At 45.9% G+C, this 23,725-nt stretch overlaps 1 protein-coding gene across 1 annotated transcript in view; it reads right to left on the reverse strand.

Moving 5' to 3' along the window:
- TGFBR3 (transforming growth factor beta receptor 3) overlaps positions 1-23,725 on the reverse strand; it is a 218,802-nt gene that overhangs the window by 183,622 nt on the left and 11,455 nt on the right. The window contains exon 2 of the mRNA XM_075558367.1: positions 3,768-3,940. Within this exon, the coding sequence (XP_075414482.1) occupies positions 3,768-3,828 (61 nt within the window). The 5' untranslated portion in view covers positions 3,829-3,940. The remainder of the gene's footprint in view (positions 1-3,767; positions 3,941-23,725) is intronic.

Consider the following 23,725-nt stretch of genomic DNA (forward strand, 5'->3'; position numbering starts at 1 on the left):
CAGGGCTCACTCCCAGACCTAGCCTAGCCAGGTTTGTGATGGAATCTGTCATCTGCTAGCTGTGTGATCTTGAACGTCTCTGTGCTTCAGTTTCCAGCGCTCTCTAGGGCATGGGAAGGAAATGAGGTCATACATGTAAAGCACTTTGGGGCCTGGCAGTCATTACTGTATATACATATTCATCATTATTAACATCTTCCTGAAATTCATCTACAACCTCCCCAAAAGGCATTTTTGCAAAGTATGCTGAATCGATACAGAAAGTACCTGGCAAATTAACTGATTCATTTAAATTTAATACTGGGAAGTGGCCAGTTATCAGAGCGCACAGCACATTCCTTTCATGCACCTGCCCAAGAGGCTGCTCACGTGGGAGACAATCAAGTTTCTCAAGGCAACCCTCCCTCTCTGCTACTGAGCAATTTCCTCAGGATGATATAGAATCTTTAACTCTCCTATACCCTCCAAAGCTAACAGAGCTTCTTCAAGTGTGCCCACACATGAAGAAATGACTTCCCCAGTGGTCTGAAAGAAAGAAGGAAAGCCTTAAGCAAAGCAGATTCACTACTAGGCATCGAGGTTGTACAGAGGCATCAGCCCCTCCATCGTCCCACGGAGGACGTGACCCAGGCAGGAACCAAAGCTTCAAACCCTGTCCCAAGCCCTCCAGTTATGACCATACATGTGGTTATCAAAACAGTGAATTTTCCATCACATCTTTTTTTTTAATTCCACTTTTCATCAATTCAACTTTTGTCTTTTCTTTTGCTGCTACGTTTCAGTGAGTTTTAATTAAGATCAGTTTTAATGCATGGGGTAAAAGGCAAATAACTCCTCGATCATGAGATAAAATGAAGCTGCTGACAAGGAAGGACAGCCCAAATTCACACAATGACATTCAAAACAAAAAAACCTGGCAACATTCAAGACATTTACCATGAAAGGAATATTCTACTTCCATATCTCATCCACCCGTTTCTGCCAGCTAGCTTTCACTCAGTCAGTGTTTACATGTGACCCAGGTCAGAGTCTACTGGAGCTTTTAGGATGATGTGAATTCCCCAGAATATCTCTGAGATCAAGAGCACAGATGTCAAGCATGGCTGTAATAACAGGTTTCTCCACTTTCTAGCTACGGGATGCTGGGCAAGTCACCTGGCCTCGCTACATCTCATTCCATCATGTGTCAAAGGGGCAGAGTAACTGGGCCTACCGAGCGCTAGTATACTCATTCCATTAGCCTATAAATAAATCCTACCTCCCTTCTGCTTCTGCTATTCTTAATTGTTTAGTCCAATGCTCAGCCATAATACACACTCAATAAAATAAACACTAATTATTATTACTCCCATCTGTGTATACTACACACTAATCAAAACTAATAGGTTAATCATTTTGAAAGTCAATGCTTTTATTGTGAAGGCCAGTCAGTCAGTTTCCAGAACTGGCCATGAAAATTAGTTTTACATTGGTCATGACAGAGCTAATGAACAGCAAATTAAAACAAACACCAGCAATTGACGCTTCAAATTTGTTCCTGTGGACACTAACATGCTGCGGTTGGGGAGCTGACACTCTTACTTAAGCAGCATATTTCAACCAAGTCAAATGTCTCGTCTCACCTTCAGGAAGCACAATGTTCTTCCAAGTTAGCAGGAGAATCAGGTCAACCAAAAGTTACATATTAAATGTCTACAGAAGGCAAAATGTAAATACTTCCCCAGCAGCTCATGCGGAGTGTTGCTTGTATCTAGAAGGTCTACTAGTCATGTAATTAAAAAAAAACTGTTATATATCTGCAGGTCCACCTAGATAAGTTGGCCAAACAATGTGAGAAGAAACTAACAGGACTAACGGTCCGGGGGGACATGAGAGTGTGGGAAGTAGGGGAAGGGAGGAGGTGTTGGTCAACCCAGGGACAAGGGAAGAGCATGTGGTTCAAAACCTGGGAGGGGATGGGAGGACTGGTAGGGAGTGACCAAGGGCAAGGCAACTGAGAGGAATTACTGAAACCAGAATGAAGGCTGAATATAGTTGTGGGACAGGAGGAAAGCGTAAGCAAATAGAGGAAAGGAGTAGGAGGTAAAGGGCAGACATAGAAGGCTAAATACAGACATATACATATGTAAATATATTTATGATTATGGGGGAAACAGACCTATGTGCATATATTTATAGGTTGAGTAGTAGGGTAGCAGGTGGACATTGGGCCTCCTCGCGTGCATTCCCTCAATACAAGAGCACCTTGCTCAGCTAAACGGTCATTTCATGATCCCCACTTCCCGACATCACTGAAGCAAATGATGTGCATAAGCAAATGTGGTGAAGAAAGCTGATGGTGCCCGGATATCAAAAGATATAGCGTCTGGGGTCTTAAAGGCTTGAAGGCGAACAAGCGGCCATCCAGCTCAGAAGCAACAAAGCCAACAGAGAAGAAGCACACAAGTCTGTGTGAACACGAGGTGTTGAAGGTATTAGGTAGCAAACACCAAAGGACAAAAACCACCATTGTGTGATCACCTTCCCCACATAAATGCTGAAGACGAATGTGTGCATAAGTAAGTGTGGTGAAGAGGCTGATGGTACCCAGCTATCGAGATATATAGCATCTGGGGTCTTAAAGGCTTGAAAGTAAACAAGCGGCCATCTAGCCCAGAAGCAACAAAGCCCACATGGAAGCAGCACACCAACATGTGTGATCATGAAGGGTCAAGGGGACCAGGTTTCAAGCACCAAAGGGGGGGGGTCATATCATCGTGAATGAGGGGAGCGCATAATGGGGACCCAATGCCATTTGTAGACAACTGGACATCCCTTGCAGAGGTGTAGTGGGGAGGAGATGAGTCACTCAGGGTTCAGTGTAGCGAAACTCACAACCTCCCTCTAGTTCTTGCTTCCTCCCCCCAACTATCATGATCCCAATTCTACCTTGTAAACCTGGTTAGACCAGAGGATGCACAGAGGTACATATGGGAACTGGAAACACAGGGAATCTAGGACAGATGAACCCCTCAGGACCAGCAGTGAGAGTGGCAATACTGGGAGGGAAGGAGGGGTTGGGGAGAAATGGGGAACCAATCACAAGGATCTATATATAACCTCCTCTCTGGGGGATGGGCAACAGAAAGGTGGGTGAAGGGAGATGCCTGGCAGTGTAAGATAAGATAAAATAATAATTTATAAATTATCAAGGGTTCATGAGGGAGGGGGAAGCGGGAAGGGAGGGAGAGGGAAAAAGGAAAATGAGGAGCTGATTCCAGGAACCCAAGCAGAAAGTGAACTTTGAGAATGATGAGGGCAACGAACATATAAGTGTGCTTTACAAAATCGATGTATGTATGGATTGTGATAAGAGTTGTATGAGCCCCAATAAAATGACTTTAAAAAATTTTTTTAACTCCTTAAAAAGAAAAACCTTTCTTAAAATTCTTATTCGGGGACAAGAGCACAAATGTGAACTATGCATGTAACAAAATTAAAATGAACCAAGATAATATATTAGCACATTTGGCCTCTACCCACCTGAGCACCGCAGGTCAGAGATCCGCAGCGCCCACATTAGCAGAGCACCAGAGCTTGTACACTACGGCACAAAGAAACGACTACGTATCTAGGCAGTCGCCAAGTATTTTACGTCCCTGAAGTACGCTGAATACCCAAGTTTCGCATGAACATTCCATTCTTCTGTGTAAATTCTTCTGAAGTGAAGGAAGACAAACTGACCCACAGGACCAGCAAGAACATGCTGTTTCTATTATGCCACTTACCTGCAGTGGCCAAGCAGGAACTCATCAGGACAATCAGGACAATCAGGTGGCAGGAAGTCATTTTCACTTCCCCGACAATGGGTCTCAGCCAGCAGCCGAGGTCTCCAGATCCAAGATCACCTCTGTAGGCCAGGAGTTGCGTTAAAATGTCCTCTGTCCAATTTCTAAACTGCCTGTGAAAACAAACAAATTTCACATAGGAAACGTAATGCAAGAACTTCATTTCGTAAACAAACACCTATTAAAGGTAAATAGATGATTTCAGAAAAGCGTAGGAAAATGAATGTATCTTAAAAGATTCCACACCCACTGGTGGAGGACATTTGTAGGTGTCGCATTGACTTTGGCTATAAATGCATGCATGGATGTGGTGGAGCAAGCAGGAGACAGTTATGAAACTTTCTTAAACACCCTGAGGGGCTGAGTCACTGGGCCTGGGGAACAGAACCATAATGGGGGATGGGGCACCAAGGTCAAGGTCAATTGACATTGTTCACACATTAATTTGGTGAGGAGCAACTGAGATCTTAAAAGCTCATGAGCATTCATCTAAGGTGCAATTATTGGTCTCGCCTCTGTTCAGAGGAAAGGAGAGTGACAAAAAATGAAACGGAATGGGCCATCCAATCATCAGTGTCCACAAGCCCGAGACCAAAAGAACTACATGGTGCCCAGCTACCACCACCAACTGCTCCACAAAGGATCACTTTAGACGGTCCTGAGTGGAACAGAACTAAAACCCAAGAATGAGAACAGGCTTACTGCTGAGATAGAGTCTTATAGGACCCCCACCCCACTCTCATCCCCCAGGACCCTGGCCCTTACCCTTCAGATCTGGGACTGAATTCACCCCTGTGTAGGAAATAACCATTTGAGATCAAAATGGAAGGGTTTACTCCAGGACTAAGTTCTGAGGGTTAGGGAAGGAGAAGAACCAGAACCAGGAAACAGCACAGGGAGGCGGAGGGATGAGGGGAGTGCAATGGATAAGTTGGGCCAGAATGTGTATGAAGTGCTGAACATAAAATTAGGATCTGTAAACCTTCACCTAAGTTACAAGGAAAAGTTGTGTATGTGTGTGTTTTTTAAAAGAGAGAGAGATGCCAAACCCCGCAAAAGCTCACTGCTGTTGAGTCTGTGCAGACGCATAGCAAGCCTACAGGACAGGACAGCACTGCTCACGCCATAGGGTTTCTAGGGCAACAGCCTCATCTTTCTCCCAGGGAGCAGCTAGTAGATTTGAACTGCTGACATTTGGGTCAGCAGCCCAGTGCCTAGCCCACCCCACCACCAGGGCTCTTTAAGGCAATCCTAAAGCAAACAGGAGTGAGGGAGTGGGTGATGATGTCCTAATAAAAGATTTCCCTGGCAAAGGAGACAAGCGTCTTTTTAACATTTTATGTTTTGAACTTTAAATTAAAATTTTAGAAATATCAAAGTAAAGAAACATATACCTTTAACATAATGCCATTGTTGTGTAAAATAATAAAGTCGTTTGGGGGCGTTAAAGTAATCGGTAACACTCGATACAAGCATTTCCTTAATGTCAGCAAGCAAACATAATCAACTCTGATTAGAGTTGTTACAATCTCCAGGTTACAATCATAAGGTCATCGCAAAGATCAGTTAAAATACTAGTATGTCTGCAATCACACTGAACATTGAAAATGCAAGATTCTTGTGTGAACTGTCTGCCATCTTAACAAGCGCAAAGACTCCCCTGCCTCTCACCCTAGCTGAGACCGTCTCGTTACTAGACCAGGGCTCCAGCATTTCCTATAAAGTCCTTGGAATAAAGAAATCTGTGGGGATTAGCGTCAATGTTCCCTCCATGACTATGAAGGGTACTGAGTTAGAGACTTCACAGTATGCTTTTCAGCTTTAGAACCCTGGGTCTGGTATAAACCACAGAAGGTGTTGAGGACAGCAAACATCTATCGAGCTGCCTAAGGTGTTCCTAGCAGAGACTGGGTGGCATAAACTGCTAACGGAAAGGGGGAAGTTGAAAGGAATCCACCTAGAGGCACCTAGGAAGAAAGCCCTAGCTATCAACATCTGAAAAATAAACCATTACTGAAGCAGAAAAAAACAAGGCCTCACACTATTGGATCTCAGAACCGACAGAGTCACAGTCTTCAACAGCTTCGTTCTAGTAAATAACCAGTGCATAGGGCAATGGGACAGAACCAAGAACTCGCCTGAAAATCCCTCCGCCTGTGGACAGCTCATCTTCAACAAAGGAGCAAAGTGCATCCAACAGGGTGGAGACCGTCTCTTTAACAAATCGAATTGTCCAAACTGGCATAACCCACAGCTCACATCGTACACACTCACACACACACACACACACACACACACAAAGCAAATTCGAGTAGATCAAAGATTTAAATATAAAACCTAAAACTATAAATAGCTTGGAAGAAAAAACAGTGCCCTAATATATAGCACAAATAAAATACCAACTATAATTCCAACTGCACAAACAGCAGAAGATAAGCTAGATGGACTGAGCCTCCTAAAAATTAAACACTTAGACTCATCAAAAGATTTTTCCAAAATAGAAAAGAGAGAACTTAGACTGGGAAACAAATTTTAGCAGTGACTTACCTACTGATGACAATGCACTGATGTATGGAATAATGGCAAACGATCCCATCTAAGGGACATGATGAGGCACAGAAACATGACATCAGGCAGTCAACAACCACATGAAGAAATGCTCACAATAATTAGCCACTAGAGACAGTCTAATGAAAACAGTGAAATGACATCTCATCTGGCAATCAGATAAAGAAAACAACAAATGCCGTCGAAGGCGTGGAGAAGCCGCACCTCTCATGCACCTTTGGTGGGATTGCAAAATGCTACAGCTCATGTAGGACGTGGTACGGCGCCTCTTTTAAAATAAAGCAAAAATGTAGATACGCTATGATCCAACAATCCCACTATCAGGTATATATCCTAAAGAAATATGAGCTGTGACAAGAACAGACATATGCATGCCCCAATACTATTCACAACATCCAAAAGCAGCAGCCTAATGCTTATCAATGAAAGAACGGATGAACCAGGGCACGCACGCACACCATGGACTACAATGCAACAGGAAGGGATCGTGCGGAATCTACACGCTCAATCTACAGGATGAACCTGCTAAGGGAAATACATTGATCACAAAAGGGCAAATGTCGTATGATACCACTACTGTAAAAAGGCAAGAAAAGAAACATTATTTTAAGGGTTATCAGGGCTGGCAGAGGGGGAGGAAGGGGAAATCATTCACTGGAAAGCAGGCCTGTATCAGGAGGCTGCTCTGGTCAGGATCACAATGGAAGGCTGGACAGAGCGGGAGGGAAATATAGGATAAAATTCAAAATCATGATAAACACCGAACTTATGGCTAGAGACTGGTAAAACCCCAAGGTGAGAGTCCTTAAACACCCTTCAAACCTGCAACGGAACTCACTCCTGGGGATATCATGCAGGCAAATAATAGAGATGGGTACAAATAGCACCCCGGTCTCTGGGAGGTAATAGAGATGGGTACAAACAGCACCCCGGATCTGGGAGGTAATAGAGAGGGGTACAATCAACACCCCGGATCTGGGAGGAAGGCCCTCCTCAGAGCAGTAGTCTTCTAAGGGAACGTTTGCAAACACGGAAAGTCCGAAGTCACGAAGGGAAGTACAGAAGGATGAATGGAAACAGGGAGCCCAGGGAAGAAGAGCTATGACATTGAGGGCATTGGACTAATGTCGTGAAACAAAACGCATCAGTGTGGCTGGCGAACAGGAAACTAACGTGCTTCCACCCAAACCGTGACCAAACATCTAAAAAGAAAACACCCTATCTGAAGCACAATTCTACTCTGACACACAAAGGGTCGCCGCGTGTTCGATCCAATTGATGGTACCTGGTTTGGTTTTGGGGGTTTATATGGTCCAATCAGTAATGCAAAGGAGCAACAGGACACAGTTCTTTCTTGTCAGAAATAAAGGTTAACCAATAACTGGAGAAAAGCTCAAGTTCCCTGTCTGATCAGAGCCCTGTGCAGGGCAGGTACATGGAGCGTCCAGGAGCTGCCTCAGACAGCCAACAGGCAGCCTTGTTCCCCTCAGTCAGGAAGTACTGCTCCACAAAGCCCATGGAGACTGTCAGAGAAAGGGAGGCCTTGTTGACCCGGAACAAAGCAATCTAAAGACAATGACAAAATGAGTTTCTCCTTAAATCGTCTGTGCACAGCCCCTCACGGGTTAGGAGCGCAATATGCAAAGTGGCTCTTTGCACCACGAGGAGATGAACAGTAGGTGCCTAGGAGAAGGAAGGAAGGAAAGCCTTCGAGGGTGGGGGCAGGGTGCAGCAGAACTTCTACATTCAATCCCCTCGGGATGCTGTTCCAGGTACGAGGGTTACCAATCCAGAAATGACAACAACAAATTTTAATTTCAAAAAGAATGTCTTACATATACCCAACAATTAAGCTGTTCTATATGCGGGGCACTATGGTTCTACCTTGGATTGGTAGCGGTTAGAAGACTAATAAGATTAGAACATAGGTTCTGTTGGTGTTAGGTGCCATTAAGTAGGTGACCTTTTGAGAATAGAATTGGGGTTGGAGGACTGAGGTTCAAAGCCTACCTAGGTGTAAATCCACACTGCCACTAACCAATGGGGTGTTGGTCAGATTATCTTCCATGTAATAACCTATCCTATGCGTTGTTATGAAGATTAAAAATGGTGTGGTGGGGGTGGTTGTGAAGGACTTAAACAGTGGTTCTCAACCTTCCTAATGCCTTGCCCTTTTAATACAGTTCTTCGTGTTGTGGTGACCCCCCCGCAACCATAAAATTGTTTTCATTGATATTTCATAACTGTAATTTTGCTACTGTTTTGAACCAGGCGACCCCTGTGAAAAGGTCGTTCAAGCCCCCCAAAGGGGTAGCAACCCACAGGTTGAGAACTGCTGGCTTAGAACCAGGCCTCTAACTCAAAAACTCACTGCTATCAAGTGAATTCCAGCTCATGATGACCCTATAGGACAGAGCTGAACTGCCCAGGTGGGTTTCTGGGTCGGTAACTCTTTATGGAAGTAGAAAACCTCATCTCGCTCCCTCGGAGTGGCTGGCAGTAGTTTCAAACTACTGACCTTGGGACAACACTTAACCAGTACACCACCAGGGCTCCTCATAACCCTGCCTCGCAAACATGACCAGCAACCAAATGTTCCCAGGTAGCACAAATGGTCTGCACTAAACGGCTAACCTAAGGTTGACAGGCTGAAGCCACCCAGCTGCACTGTGGAAACAAAAGCCTCTCCCTCACCGTCACTGGGTCCATGCCACATCATAGGGACCCTACCGGCCAGGGCACAGCTGCCCTGGGAGTTTCTGAAACTGCAAGTCTTTGCAGGAGTAGAAAGCTTTGGTTTTCTCCCTCACAACAGCTAGTGGTTTCAAACTGCCAACCTCTAGGATGACAGCCCAACGCATAACCACTCCGCCGCCAGAGCTCCTTGGGGATGTGCTTCTGTTAAGATTACCATCGCTGTCGTTAGGTGTCTCTGAGTCAGCTCGGACTCACGGTGACTGTGGGCAGCAGCACAGGACACACACAGTCCTCTGAAAACCCCACAGGGCAGTTCAGCTGTATCGCTCATGGGGCCACCATGCATGGGAATGACCACAGCGTTATCACTGATTGTCCATCCCTCTGGAGTTATCTACATGGACACAGTAGACACTGCAGTGTAACTATTTATGTTAGTCTGTGCTGCAGCAGAGCTCTGTCTCCTAATCAGTTCCATCTTTTGTTTATATTAATCGTTGCTGGTATTGTCAGGGATCCTACAACAGACGGTAAGAGATAAGCTAGAAAATGGAATCAGTTAAAAAAATTGCCCAACTGAAGCACAGGTCACGAATGGCGTAATACACTAATCTCAAAAACTGACTAATTTATAAAGATGCTTCTGGGAGCCATAAAACTGAGTTCATCCCCTGAAGTTCAATATTTCTATCGCCGTCGTAACTCACCTCGGGTGAACTGAAAGCTTCTTGGGCTCCCTTAAAAAAGCAACAACAGAAAAGAGAACATATCCTTATTTTTTTCCCTTCAAAAACTTAAGACTTCCTGCATGGGTTCATTCTAAAAGATCAGGCTACATAAGCAAACACATAAGACAGCTTTCAGAAAGCAAGCCTGTAAGCAGACAGGGTGCAGGGAAGTATTTGATATGGCTCTTCTAATCAAAGCCTTTGTCTCTCCCACCAAATAACCCTTTCCTGATGGGTCTGAGAAGGGAGTGGTGGGGCCCAGAGAGATAAGATTCAATTATAAGTGATTGTTAACAGGTTTGATTAGGATTGCCAACCCATTGTGTATAAGAATAGCCATCTCAGAAACAGGGAGAGGGAGGAATCTCACTATCAGAAAAGCCAGGAGTAAAGTGTGACCCAAGACCCCTGGGCATTGATCCTCCTTCATTCAGGAAATAGAGGCGCAGTAGCAGCAAAACCAAGAACCAGGGCATGAAGCAGAGTGGTGAACGTCCCAGCCTACAACGCAATTAAAGCTGAGCGTCTTTGGCCAGGAGGCTGATTTGTGAAGCACAATGTCTCCGGGCACTTAATTGGGGGAGCTGGACTTGTTGACTCACTAAACCAGAGCTCAGTATCTTTCGGCTGAGCGGAGTGGTGCACCCTTGGGCATTTATTGGTAGCTGTGAAGGAGCTTTGGTAGCAGTGCATTAGCAGGACAGAGGACAACTGGGCCATGTGGTTTCCAGGCCAAAGACCAGGGAGACCTGCCTGCAGGAGTAGTGAAGAGGCCGTTTCCCATCTAAATAATTACATCTGGAATCCTGAGCATGTGTAACCTGCTACCCTCCTTAATAAACCCTATAATCATGTGAGCTGTGAGGCCATGGCACTGGATTGTCAGTCCCAGCTCCAGAGAGTGCTGTGGCAATGGCAGCTGGTGGCAGAATTGGTAAGGAGAGTTGGAAGGCCAGAGGGAAGTCTGGCTTCAGCCTCAGAGGAATCCTCCTGGGGCTGCGGAAGCCGAGGTGATTTTCCTTCCCCTTGTGGAGTCGGAGAGGTCAAACACCACTCCCACATCACATTCTTCTTTTACAGGCGATCTCAGAAGACGGCCTCCCAGATCATTTTTATATGGCACGTAAACTGTGATTGACATGAGGCATGTGGGCATATTTAATGAGCTTGTGGCACACCCCTGCCCCACACCCACCCACAGCTTCAGAGGGTCGGTAGGACTGCGCCGTGTTAATCCTGGGGCAGAAACCAGCTCAGAGAGAACCTGTGGAGAAGAAAGGCCAATGATTCTATTAATACAAACTGCAAATCGCTGATGAGAATATTGGGCAATTATTAAAACGCAGCAATTACAGATATACTACACAGCCAAGCTAAACAGGTTTGTTGCCCAAAGGCAAACCGCAGCAAGTTTACACCGGATCTTAAAACATGTCCATCCCAGGAAGTCTGAGACAAGTCGAAACGACCCACGACTGTTTCTGACAGAGAGGGAGCTTGTCTTCTTTCAGCAGAAAAGCTCCTCCACAAAGAACTGTGTTCCAAGAGACAACAAACTGTGCAGGGCTCTCTTCCAATCTCCCCAGTGTGGGGACAGGGCCCTGAGGTGGGGCAAGAAGGGAAGCGTGTCCTTGATGCACCCAGTCAGGCAATTCCAGTTGTAGCCGAAACCGGGGCTCTCCCGGGGATGAAGGCCGAACGAAGGAGCAAAGGCTTTCTTTCACGGGGTATGCTTTCGAAATAAAACTAGGGAGATACAAACTCGCCTTCCTTCTGCGTAAGGCATTGACATCACACTTTGCAAAGTCAGAGAACACCCAACCAGTGAGTCAGAAGGAGCTCTGGAGGCATCGTGGTTCCGGTGGGCCGTAATCCAAAAGGTCAGCAGTTCGAAACCACCAGTTACTCCTTGGGAGAATGACTGGACTTTCTACTCCTGTAAACAGTTACCGTCTCAAAAAAACACAGGGGCAGTTCTATGTTGTCTTACAGGGTTGCTGTGAGTCAGCATCATTTGATAGCAATGAGTTTGTTTTTTGTTTTGAGTGGGGCAGGAGGAGCCCTGGTAACATAGTGGTTACGTGTTGGGCTGCCAATCTCAAGGTCAGCAATTCAAAACCATCAGCAACTCTGCAGGAGAGAGGCAAAATCTTCTCCCATAAAAATTTAGAGGCTTAGAAATCCAGAGGCAATTCTACCCTGCCCTGATAGGGTTACTATGAGTCAGAAATGACCAGATGGTGGCGAGTTCGGTTTGGTTATTTTAGTGCGTTAGAATGGACTCGGTGATGTGCCTGGAGAGCTCTTTGAGCTAAAGAAACGAAGTACTTCCTTTAGCAATAGAGAAGATACTCCGAGATTGTGAAAGGACAATAATCAGGTGACAAGTATGATATACGGCATTGTGGCTCAAGGCTAGAATTCCTGCTTTCCATATAGGAGGCCCAGGTTCAATCCCTGACCAATGCATCTAATGTGTAACCCTCTTCTCTCAGGGGCGGCTTGTATCATATTGCTATGATGCCGAATAGCTTCCAGACAAAGGTGGACTAGGAAGAAAGGTCTGGCTATCCACTTGGGAAAATCAACCAAAGTAATGTGCTTCGTCAACAGTCAATGGATATCAGAACTTTGAGCGTTCACAATCAACAGAAATGAATTCGAAGCCTTAACCTTCTTTAAAAAAAATATCAGATGAACACGCTACTAATTCTTCCCATTTTGAAATTTCCGTTTCCCTCACCCTCTGAGGGTGCTGCCTCCCCCCCTCTGCCCCCACATACCAGGCTCAGTAATCCAATCAATAAGACAAGAATTGCCTGAAAAACCCTACCCAACTGTGTCCTTAAAACATCTATGGGTTAAATCAATGTTAATATTCAAAAGGACTAATTGGAGACAATATTCCCAGAATGGAGAATGTTTTCAAAACAATAAATCTTGCTCCATCTGAGAGGGAAATTGTTACAAAATGAAAGCCTAGAAGTATGAGCCAGCTAAAATAATAATAATACTGTATTACTGCCCTTTCTATGGTTGCTACTTAGCTAGACTACGGGACTACAAAACTACCTAGAAAAATTCCATTATCTTCTCATTCCATTTCTCCACGAACTTTAGGAGGCCCCCTTGCATACATGAGATCATTCAAAATCAGAACTAAATCTCAACTTGTAGCCAATCAATTTCTTGATGGAATTAAATATAGGAATAGCTTTTCGAGTTGGAAGAGGTCAATGTGATTTTATTACTGAGAGGAACCCAAGACCCCAGGACCAGTATTTGCCCAAAATAAACTCACTGCTACTGAGTCAAAGCCAAATCATAGGAACACTATAGGACAGAGTAGAACTACCTTTTGGGGTTTCTGAGACTTTAAATCTTTACAGGAGCAGACAGCCTTAATTTTCTTCCATAGAGTGACTGGTGGGTTCAAACTGCTGACCTTCTGGTAACAGCTCATGGCCCACTCTACCACATGGTATCATCAGGGCTGGGAGCTACATCTATTTCCATGGCCATGTAATCTACCTTCTAGCTCCAGGTATATCACCACATATTAGGGGCCAGTTCTCTGCCCATCAGCACTCAAAACCATCCTTGGCAATCCTGTGTGGCTCAAAGGAAATGCAAAGGACAAAGTGAAGCGCCAACCTGTGCGTGCTCGGACCCTAACAGGGATGCTAGTCAGCTGCCAAAGGTGGGGGGGGGGCAGGAAAATATGTGATGGATGTGAAGGTGTGAACGACTCACATACTATTCAGTGGCACAGAAAATAGCCAATCTCTAAACTCCCACAGTCGATGATACTGACGTTTCTGTAACTTTGCCATGACATGGTTTTCAGAGATGAAAATGTCTCCCTGCCGTTGACTGCTTGTCTTTACTTTGTAATGCTCGTGCACACCGTCATGTCGGCAAATGGTTAAATGACAAGCTGGCGGCAGAACTGCTCCGATGGCTAGTCCACATGCGCTCCGGGGATTTGGACAAGCACAGGATGGATGACATCACTGGCTCCCTTGGCAGCCCGTAGGAAGGGGCGCACAGATACTGTTGTTTGCCTGGTGACATTCGGATGCCCTTCCCGACCCGTACACACAGAAAGCCATCTCACTGAGTCACAACGGCAACTCTCCGATTTCTCTCCTACACAGAAGGGCAGGCTGACCCCAAACACCCCTTTCCAGCCAGACCTGGCACGAGGAGAAGGGAGAGTCCTGCATGTGGAGGAGAAATCTGTGGAAGAGCATCCACACGTGATCCGTACTCAACAAATGCACTTACAGAGTCCTACTGTGTTCCAGGCCCTCTATGAGGGGCCCAGGGGAGGGGAGCGGAAAATAAAAAGGGGCCAAAATCCTACCCTCATGGAGCTTCCGTTCTAGAAGTGGCACCGTTTGCTAGGTTAGGCCAGGCCACTTGCAGGGCCTCGTTTCTTTTTTCAACAAGTCATGCTGGGTCGGGCACTGGGTCTAATGACAGAGCAGAGAGGCCCCTTCTTTGCCCGGGCATGTTCAAAGTCTCCTGGGTGAAACTGGCAATCAAATAAACGCGAGGGCCCAATTACCCGCTGTGATAAGGGGTACTGAAGGATGAGGAGAGGCCTCAAGGTCAGAGGAGGGGAAACACTACAGCTAGATCTGTCCCAGGCACTGGGGGGACAAATACGGCAGGGGGAGACTGAGCTTTTATAGATGTCCTTGGACACTGTGTGGAGAACAGACCAGAGGGGGTCCAGAGTGGACAGGAGAAGATCCAGAAAGATGCTGACGGCAGGTCAGACAAGAAAGCGTGCACGGCGGGGTAGACCAGAGTGGAGCCTCCATCGCTTCCTCTAGTGAGGCGGAGGAAATCTCAGCCCCACCTCGCCTCCATCAAGAATCAAAGGGAGAAAGTCCACCCGCAGCATGAAAGCTGTCATTATTTCTCATTAGCAGGCTGGCTCCAGCCACGGGACTTATTACCTGGAGACCTAAGATTAATTAATTAAAGGCTGCTCGGGGCCGAAACAGAGCGGAGGAAGGCTCCTGGTGAACCACCTGAAGACCCCGTGGGGCAGGGAGGAGGCGCAGAGGGCATGAGGCTGGACTCCACCCTCCCCTGCAGACCCTCAGAAACAAGGTGGGCTGCACCGCCGGGGACAACGGACACATCTCTGCCCCAACATCCTCAGTGACCTTAGGGCTGGACTTGAGGCCATTCTGATAGCTCTTCCTTCCACCCCAGCAGCACAATGGGCCTCCCAGCACAGTGCACAAAAGAGCGGCAGAGGTGTGGGTCCTTGTCACCAGGTGGGGAAAGACAGGTTTCATTCCTCTGAAAACCTCAAACTAGAAGGGATGTCTCGCCCACCCTGACAATACGCGACGAACCACCTGTCACTCGTGTTCAAGTGGCTTTGGGGTTTTCTTTTGAATGAGGACCTCAACTTTTTCAGCTGGAATTAATAGAGAAGGAGACTTAGGGCTTCAAAAGCTGCCCTGCCCAGACTTTGGGGAGGTCAGTCTGTCAGTCTCCACCGCTCTTCATCTGTAAAATATGAACGGAAACGTTATTGTGATATATGAGACAGAATATGACCTTCGTACCTAGAACAGCACCTGGTCCACAAAGTATGTGTTAAATAGTAGTCTTGGATGCTACAGTCGTTAAAATACACTGAAATTTTCAAAACAATAAATAAACTACTCACGTCAGAACTCATGGCCACCGAGTGGATGCTGACTCACAGCAACCAGCCCCCCCCCTCCCCCCCGCACAGGGGAGCAGTACCCTGGGGTTTCCCACACTGGAAGTCTCTACGGGAGTAGAAACGCTTGTTTTTCTCCCATGGAGGGGCTGGAGGTCTCAAACTACTGAAGCTGCATTTTGCAGCCCAGCATGATCCACTGCACCACCAGGGACCCTCCGCTAATGCCAATGTAAGTGATACTTTGTATTACATCTATTAATTGTAAGATTAGACTTTTATGTCACCTAGAACTTCAAAATTTCCCTCAATCGCCGAAAAAGAAAAATGATTCCAAATTCAGTGTGCCAATATGGGTGCTAACGAAACTCACAATATTGCAAAGCTGTGTCCAGAAAGACGATAAAGACACATTTCTGGTACAAGTTACAGGCATCTCGCTATATGGAGCTCGTCTGGCTCACTGCGTGATTTGGACATGAGCCCTGGCGGTTTCAGACAGAGCACGACAGTGGGGCGAGCTGAGGAACCCTGCCTGGCTTGGCCACCAAACAAAGCAAGCTACTCAGAACAGGGACCATCTGTCACTAGAAAGGCCTAATCTTGGAAGTTGCCATTTTCAAGCACACATGAAAATTCTCAGTCATGTTCTCTGAACATAGCAAGTACCTGGCCATAGGAGAAGGACAAAAAAAAGTTTGAGGCAGGCGTACATCCTTTCGGCTTTTAGTAGATTACATTATACATAATAAATGGTAACTAAAACCTTGAGGAAGGCCCTCAAAATGGATTGGCACTGTGGCTGCATCACTGGGCTCAAACGCAGGCACAACTAGGCGGTGAAGGGCCGGCCACCGTTTCATTTTGTTGTGCATAAGGTCACTATAGGTCAGAACCAGTCAATGGTACAACCAAAATTTGATTCATAAATTGCCTTAGATTTGCAAGAATTCTGCAAACATATGAATTCAGAATAAACACTCCAGCAATCGATGGCTGGTTATTGTTGTAGGTGGCTATTGCTTTTGTGGTGTTATGGTGGTAGCTGTTAAGTTCCGTCAAGTCCCTTATGACTCATAGCAACCCAATGGGATCAATAAAATACTGCTGGATCCTCCTGCACCATTGCACAATTGTTCTACTGTTTAAGCCTCCTGTTGCAGCCACTGTGTCAGTCCATCCTTCTTGCTAAGAGTCTTCCTCTCCTTTGCTACCCCACCGCTTTACCAAGCAGGCTGCCCTTCTCCAGGGCCTGGTCTCTCCTACAACCTGTCCAAAGTACATGAGACAAAGTATGGCCATCCTTGTCTCTAAGGGGCAATTTGGTTGTACTTCTTCCAAGATGGATTTGTTTATTCTTTTGGCTATCCATGGTACTTCTGATATGAAAAATATGTTTGGGCAAGGAGTTCCTCAATCAATACATTTTGTGTTAGTGCAGGTAGACTAGAGACACAAATTCATAGACACTCATCTATGGATAAGAAAGAGCTTTATATACAAGAGTTGTTGAATATTGAGAAAACATCCCAGCCCAGTCCAGATTACAGCCATAAGTCCGATGTTAGCTCAAATGCCCAATGCCAATCTATAAAATCCTCTTGAGACTCACACAGCATATACAATGAAACAAAATGTAGGAAGTTTGCAGGCCAGTGGGTAGAAAATCTTGTGAATCCAGTGGTGTTATAAGCATCTCAGTGCTGTCAGGGGTCTCCGTGTAGCTTCTCCAGTTCCCAGGGCACAGGGTCTATCAGTGTAGTGTCGTGTGTCTGGTCAGTAGAGCATCTCTCAGGGAGTGAGCCAAAAGAGAAAGTGTCTCCTGCCTCCAAGGAGGAAAATCCAGGAGTTCCCAGAATTCTCAGGAGAAGGCCTGGCCCACACACAGGCCTCATTGGCTATGATCTGATTGACAGACTAGACTCCACCCCTTCATTCTTAAATCTTTTCAAATCCCAAATTGACATCAGATTATGTAACTGCCACACGTTTCAATTATTTAACACACAGTATTTGGTAAAGAAAGGGGTAAACCACCCAAGTATGTGAAGCATCAAGCATAAAAATGACGAAGACCCCTCATGTGGCATGCTATCTACTTAGTCCCACCTCGTCCTCTGAGCACGCTCTCCAGCTACACTAGCCTTAATTTAGTCCCTCACCTTCCAGAACTTAATGTGCCACCAGGACCCCCTTAACCTGACAACCCTCTAATGCCTGCAGGTCTCAACATAAGCATGACATCTGCAGGGAAGACTTCTGTAGCTCTCTCAGATGAAGTGCCACTTGAGCACCTAGAATTACAATAAAACTTATAACTCCTTATTATTTTCTTAAAAGTACAGATTCCCCACACTATTCACTCCAGAAAGAAGAACCACAGCCTACCTCGCTCATTGCATTGACATGCAGTTGGCGTGAACGCAGGGAGCAGGATGGACTACAAGCATAGTTACCTTCACTGTATGCATGGCAAGGACAAGTGTAAGGACAGTAAACTATCAGAACATTTCTCAGACGCCAATGGCAAGCCAACAAACAAGAGCTGTGTACAAGAAAAAAACTTAGACTTATTAAAGCCTCAAAGGAGCAGGAGGCCAGAGCTGCTCCTTGAACGGAGCATCTTATAAGCTTTCTGGGCCTCAATTGATCTCTGCAAGTTGGGCCACTAATTGCCCAGCAAGGTCAGCACTTGGAAACTACCATTTGCTCCCCAGGAAAAAGGCAGGGCTCTCTATTCTCATAAAGAGTTAGTGTGGAAGACCCACAGGGCAGTTCTACCCTGTCCTATAGGGTCCTATGAGATGGCATCGGCTCCATGGCAGAGAGTGAGATTAGGAAGAGATTAGCAGTCTTTTATGAGCTACCCCGCTGATAATTAGACAGATGAACCACAGGTCCTGAAGCCTTCCTATAAAATGAGACTTCAACTACACATGTGGAAATTTAAAATGCACGATCATGTAACAGCCAGCAGAAATGGCCTAACAGAAATGAAAAGCAAGTGGGTGAACAAGTAAATGTGGTGAAGAAAGCTGATGGTACCCGGCTATCAAAAGAGATAGTGACTGGGGTCTTAAAGGCTTGAAGATAAACAAGCAGCCATCTAGCTCAGAAGCAACAAAGCCCACATGGAAGAACACACCAACCTGTGTGATCGCGTGGTCCCGAAGGGATCAGTAATCAGGCATCAAAGAACAAAAAATCATATCATTGGCTGCACACCTCCATGATACGATCTTCAAAGACAAACGGGTGCATAAGCAAATGTGGCGAAGAAAGCTGATGGTGCTCGGCTATCGAAAGAGATAGTGTCTGGGGTCTTAAAGGCTTGAAGGTGAACAAGCGGCCATCCAGCTCAGAAGCAATAAAGCCCACATGGAAGAAGCACACCAGCCGGTGCAATCACGAGGTGCCAAAGGGACCAGGTATAAGGCATCAAGCAAAAAAAAAAGGAATATATATATATATATACCATAGTGAATGAAGAGGGAAGTGCAGTGTGGAGACCTGAGGCCCAAGTGTCGACCACTGGAGATCCCCTCATAGAGGGGTTTAAGAGAGGATATGGGTCAGTCAGGGTGCGAGGTAGTACCGATGAAGAACACAGCTTTCCCCCAGATCCTGGATGCTTCCTCCCCACCCAACTACCATGATCCGAATTCTACCTTGCAGGATTGGATAGGGCAGAGGTTGTACACTGGTGCATATGGGAGCTGGAGGCACAGGGAATCCAGGGTGGGTGATACCTTCAGGACCAGGGGTGAGAGGGGCGATGCTGGGAGAGTGGAGGGTGAGTGGGTTGGAAAGGGGGAACTGATTACAAGGATCCACATGTGACCTCTTCCCAGGGAGATGGACGGCAGAGAAGGGGGGGAAGGGAGACTCCGGATAGGGCAAGATATGACAAAATAACAATCTGTGGATTATCAAGGGCTTATGAGGGAGGGGGGAGCGGGGAGGGAGGGGAAAAAAAAAGAGGACCTGATGCGGAGGGCTTAAGTGGAGAGCAAATGCTTTGAGAGTGATTAGGGCAAAGAATGTACGGATGCGCTTTATACAATTGATGTATGTATATGTATGGATTGTGATAAGAGTTGTATGAGCCCCTAATAAAATGTAACAAAAGAAAAGAAAATGATTAGGGCAAAGAATGTACAGATGTGCTTTATACAATTGATGTATGTATATGTATGGATTGTGATAAGAGTTGTATGAGCCCCTAATAAAATGTTTAAATAAAAAAAATGGAAAGCATTAACCAAGAAAATCATTCAACTTGACCACATGAGGGTGAACAGGATACAAATACTACATTCGCTATTTATAACACCCAAGTTATGTAAACAAAGAATATTTACCTTCCCACCAACGTAAGTGCACACAAACCCTAAATTTTGTCAGTTTCTGTCTACTTTATCCAAAATTGCTATTTTTATTCTATTCCCCCAATTCCATGAACTCTACTCATCCCCTCACACCTCAATCCAAAAGGTCATTTTTGATTAATCCTACCCGCAGTTAACACTGTCTGCTTACCATTTGGTGTATCATTTGCTCTGTGTTATCTTACTCAAAATGTTTGAAATGGATTCTTTGGGCCTCAACCCTTTAATTTTAGAGATTAGCAAACCAAGAATTAGAAGAGCTATTGTCACCCTGTTACACAGCTAGTTAGTAGCAAACCCAAAACTGGTCCACAGGTCACTTTGTGAACCAGTCTGCGGTTGTTCACGTCTACACTGCATTCGCCTGCCTACTGGGAGGCTACACTCTGCTTGCTTCTTGTGAGGCCCCATGACTCAAAAGGACGATGCATTCAGCATGTACTAGGTGTTCCAGTTTCTCGTTTAATCCTTTCAGCCTCAAATGGCCTAGACAACCTTTACTGTATTCTACAGTAAGAAAAGCGAGACTTCGAGATGCTACACAACATATGTCTCCAGTGGACAAGCAATAATGCTAGAATTGGAGCCCAGGCTTTGGGCTGCTTCATATAGGAGGTCTTCCAGGAGCCGCTTCTAGTAAAGGAACTGTACCACCATGAAACTACTACCCATGGGGAGATGGGACACAAGGGACACGCTGTTTGGAGAGATTTCCTCAAAGAACACAGGATGATCATCGGGACCTATCACAAAGAATTTTAAGAAAATGGAAAATTACTTTTCTGAGGGGACCGGACAGGGAAGTTGCACCAGGAATTCCTTCCATCACAGCAACGCCACTGCTTGTTCTTCAAAGGTGGAAAGGGCGTAACGGTCCGGCCGACCAGAATTTTGCAGGGAAACCTTACTCAAGATACTTTAGACTTTTGCTTCCCAAACTCTAAGAAAAACACTAAAACAAATCCTGAATTCCCTCACCATCACCCCAGCCCCCAGGGATCTGGGGCGTCCTCAGAGTGGTAATTTCCGAGCCCCTTTCGATTCAAGTGAAAGATTCTCAGGGGACTGGGTCCCACTGGTGCCCACTTCTCACTAGCAGCACTCACAGAAACAAGGGGCCCACCAAGAGCAATCTAAACGGGGAGTCTGTGTCTTCCAACTGCTTGAGATTGTATTTCAAACATAGGGACTACCAGTTGCCTTCAAGTCAATTCCAACTCTGGTGACCTACCTGCGTGCAGAGCAGAGCTACTCCCTGATGTTTTCAAGACAGAATGACTTCCAGAAACAGGTCGCCAGTGCCTCTCACTGGCCCATTCATTCACTGCCATTCCATTAATGCTGACTCACAGTGACCCTATAGGACAGGGTAGCACTGGCCCTGGGGGTTGCAGAGACTGTAAATCCTAACAGGATAGAAAGCCAGGCTTTATCGAAAGGAGCAGCTGGTGGTTTTAAAGTGCTGACTGACTGACTGACTGACTGCTCAGAGCAGCCCAAAGTGCAGTCCACCACAGCACTCGGCCACCGGCCACCAAGGCTCAGGTGTCTCTGGCCAGGTTTAAACCACTAACCTTGCACTTGGTAGCTGAGTACTTAACTGTACCACCTAGGACCATACACCTTTAAAAATTTAATTTCTAAAAGGACTTTACCCAATGTAAGAATTCTTGGTGGCACTGTATGTTAGGATATGGGCTACTACTAACCACAAGGTCAGCAGTTCAAAACCACTAGCCACTCTGAGAGAGAAACACAAGGCTTTCTACTACCTTAAGGTTTTAGAGTCTTCCCATAAAGAGTTAGTCTCACCCACGGGGCAGTTCTTATTCCTATAGGATTGCTATGAGTCAGAATGTACTCAATGGCAGTGAGTCTGGTTTGGGTTTCAGCCTAAAATTAGCATTTTTCTTACAAAATAAAAATTAGAACATGAAAGCAAAACTCAAGAGTCCTCTGGCCTGGTTGCCTCTGTAAGGCTTTTCCTTACACCAGGGCCCCCAGAGTACGTCGTCGGGCAGCTTTAAAAGGTACAGGATTAGTCAAGGCTGGGATTGGGGCCAAAGGCAGATGCGAGCTCCACAGTCCCACACACCCAGCTCTGCCCCAGTCCCTCCAGCTCCTCTCTCTAGTGCTACATTTACATGTCATCCTTGCAGTCAGGCGGGTTAGAGGGTAGGCCACAGGTGGAGAAAAATCACAGCAAGCCCCTGCTTGTTAAAGGGGAAGCGGAAGTCTTCCCAAACCACTTGAAAGGCTCAGGAGAACCCACGGTTACTGCCTCAAGCCAGACAATTAAAGAGGTCAGTGTTCTAGTCTGACGTCTTGAATGTGGCTTTTAAAAGTCAGATTCTCCTTCCAGGCAGACCTGAGGGTTTTCCCTTTCTGATGCCGTAAGAATACATGTAACCGGAGCAATAAAGAACTACAAAATCTTACAAACAAAATGTGCATAAGCTGTTAAATGGGAAACTAATATATCCTGCAAGCACTCCCCACAATAACAATTAAATATATAGATGTGTGTGCGATTTATATATCTTTATATATTTCCATATATTTTATATTTAATTTATATAATTTAAATGAATATATTTTCATTGTAATTGGGGGGAAATATATATATGAAAACTCCCCCCAAAAAGGGGGAATCTATAAAATCATACTTCTTCTCATTCACTCGCTAATTCAAAAAAATATGTGTCAAGTGCCTGCTGTTCTAAGTGTAGGGGGTCAACAGGAAACAATACCTATAAAACCCCTGGCTTCGCTGAACCTGTATCCCTGGTGGCATAATGGTTACCCTTTGGGCTGTGATCCTCAAGCTCGCAGTTCAAAACCACCAGCCGATCCCTGGGAGAAAGACGTAGCTCTCTGCTCTGTAAACAGCTACAGTCACAGACACTGAGTGCAGGCTTGTTTCTGTTCGCTCTCACTGAGCCTGTGCTCTGGTGGGGGTGCACACACTGTAAGGAAAACTCTGCTGCGGTTGTTCAGAGGCTGTCAAGAGTCCATTCCAATGGAGAGCACCACGCGACAGTGTAGCCCTTGGGTGGTTCAAAGAGCCGATCCTGTGGTTAACAGGCAATCACTTACTCGCTGCACCACCAGGGCTCCCAATAAACTCTCAGAACTTCCATTCCAAGCACTCAGTTTGCAGAAGGCTATGGATGGCATTGAAAGCTTCGAATGCACGTGCAGGGTTCCGAGATAGATTAAGACGTCACAGAATGCCTTCAGACCTTTAGTAAGGGCTGTGAACACACATGCAGGCATGCCTCAGTCAAAGTGCTGGGAGAGTAAATTACTCCCTCCAGCCAGCCCAGGGAGAGGCAGTCTCCCTTCAGGACTTGCCTGGGTGCATCCTTGATGAAGATCCGGATACTGGGAATCGCAGTCATGAGTCATGCATGCCAGTCTTGCTTCCAGTCCCACTCCTGGAGGCCCACCTGTAACTGTGATGTCCTGACCACCCCCCATGATGATCTTGACGCTCCATGTCCTATCAAGTGGCTAGGAATGCCTGGATGTCATGATGACCTCCTGCCAATCTCCTTCATACAGACACCACCATGCATTTGTCTTTGGACGTTTGTCGGTTTTCCTTAGATTATATTTGAGATCTGAGAAGTGGCTGAAAAGAATGTTAGTCAAAGTACATTCTATGCTGGGAGGCTGGGACAGCAGCCCAATTAAGAAGCCAGAAAAGGGGGTGGGGACTAACTAGATCTGTATCTTAGAAGGCAGCAATGGCAACAGATAAACACAAGGGAAAAGCTAATGGTGGACCATTGCAATTGTCCTGGTGAGACTGATTTAGGAGGA

The sequence above is a fragment of the Tenrec ecaudatus genome, chromosome 1, assembly GCF_050624435.1.
Source record: "Tenrec ecaudatus isolate mTenEca1 chromosome 1, mTenEca1.hap1, whole genome shotgun sequence".
Classification (NCBI taxonomy): Eukaryota; Metazoa; Chordata; class Mammalia; order Afrosoricida; family Tenrecidae; genus Tenrec; species Tenrec ecaudatus.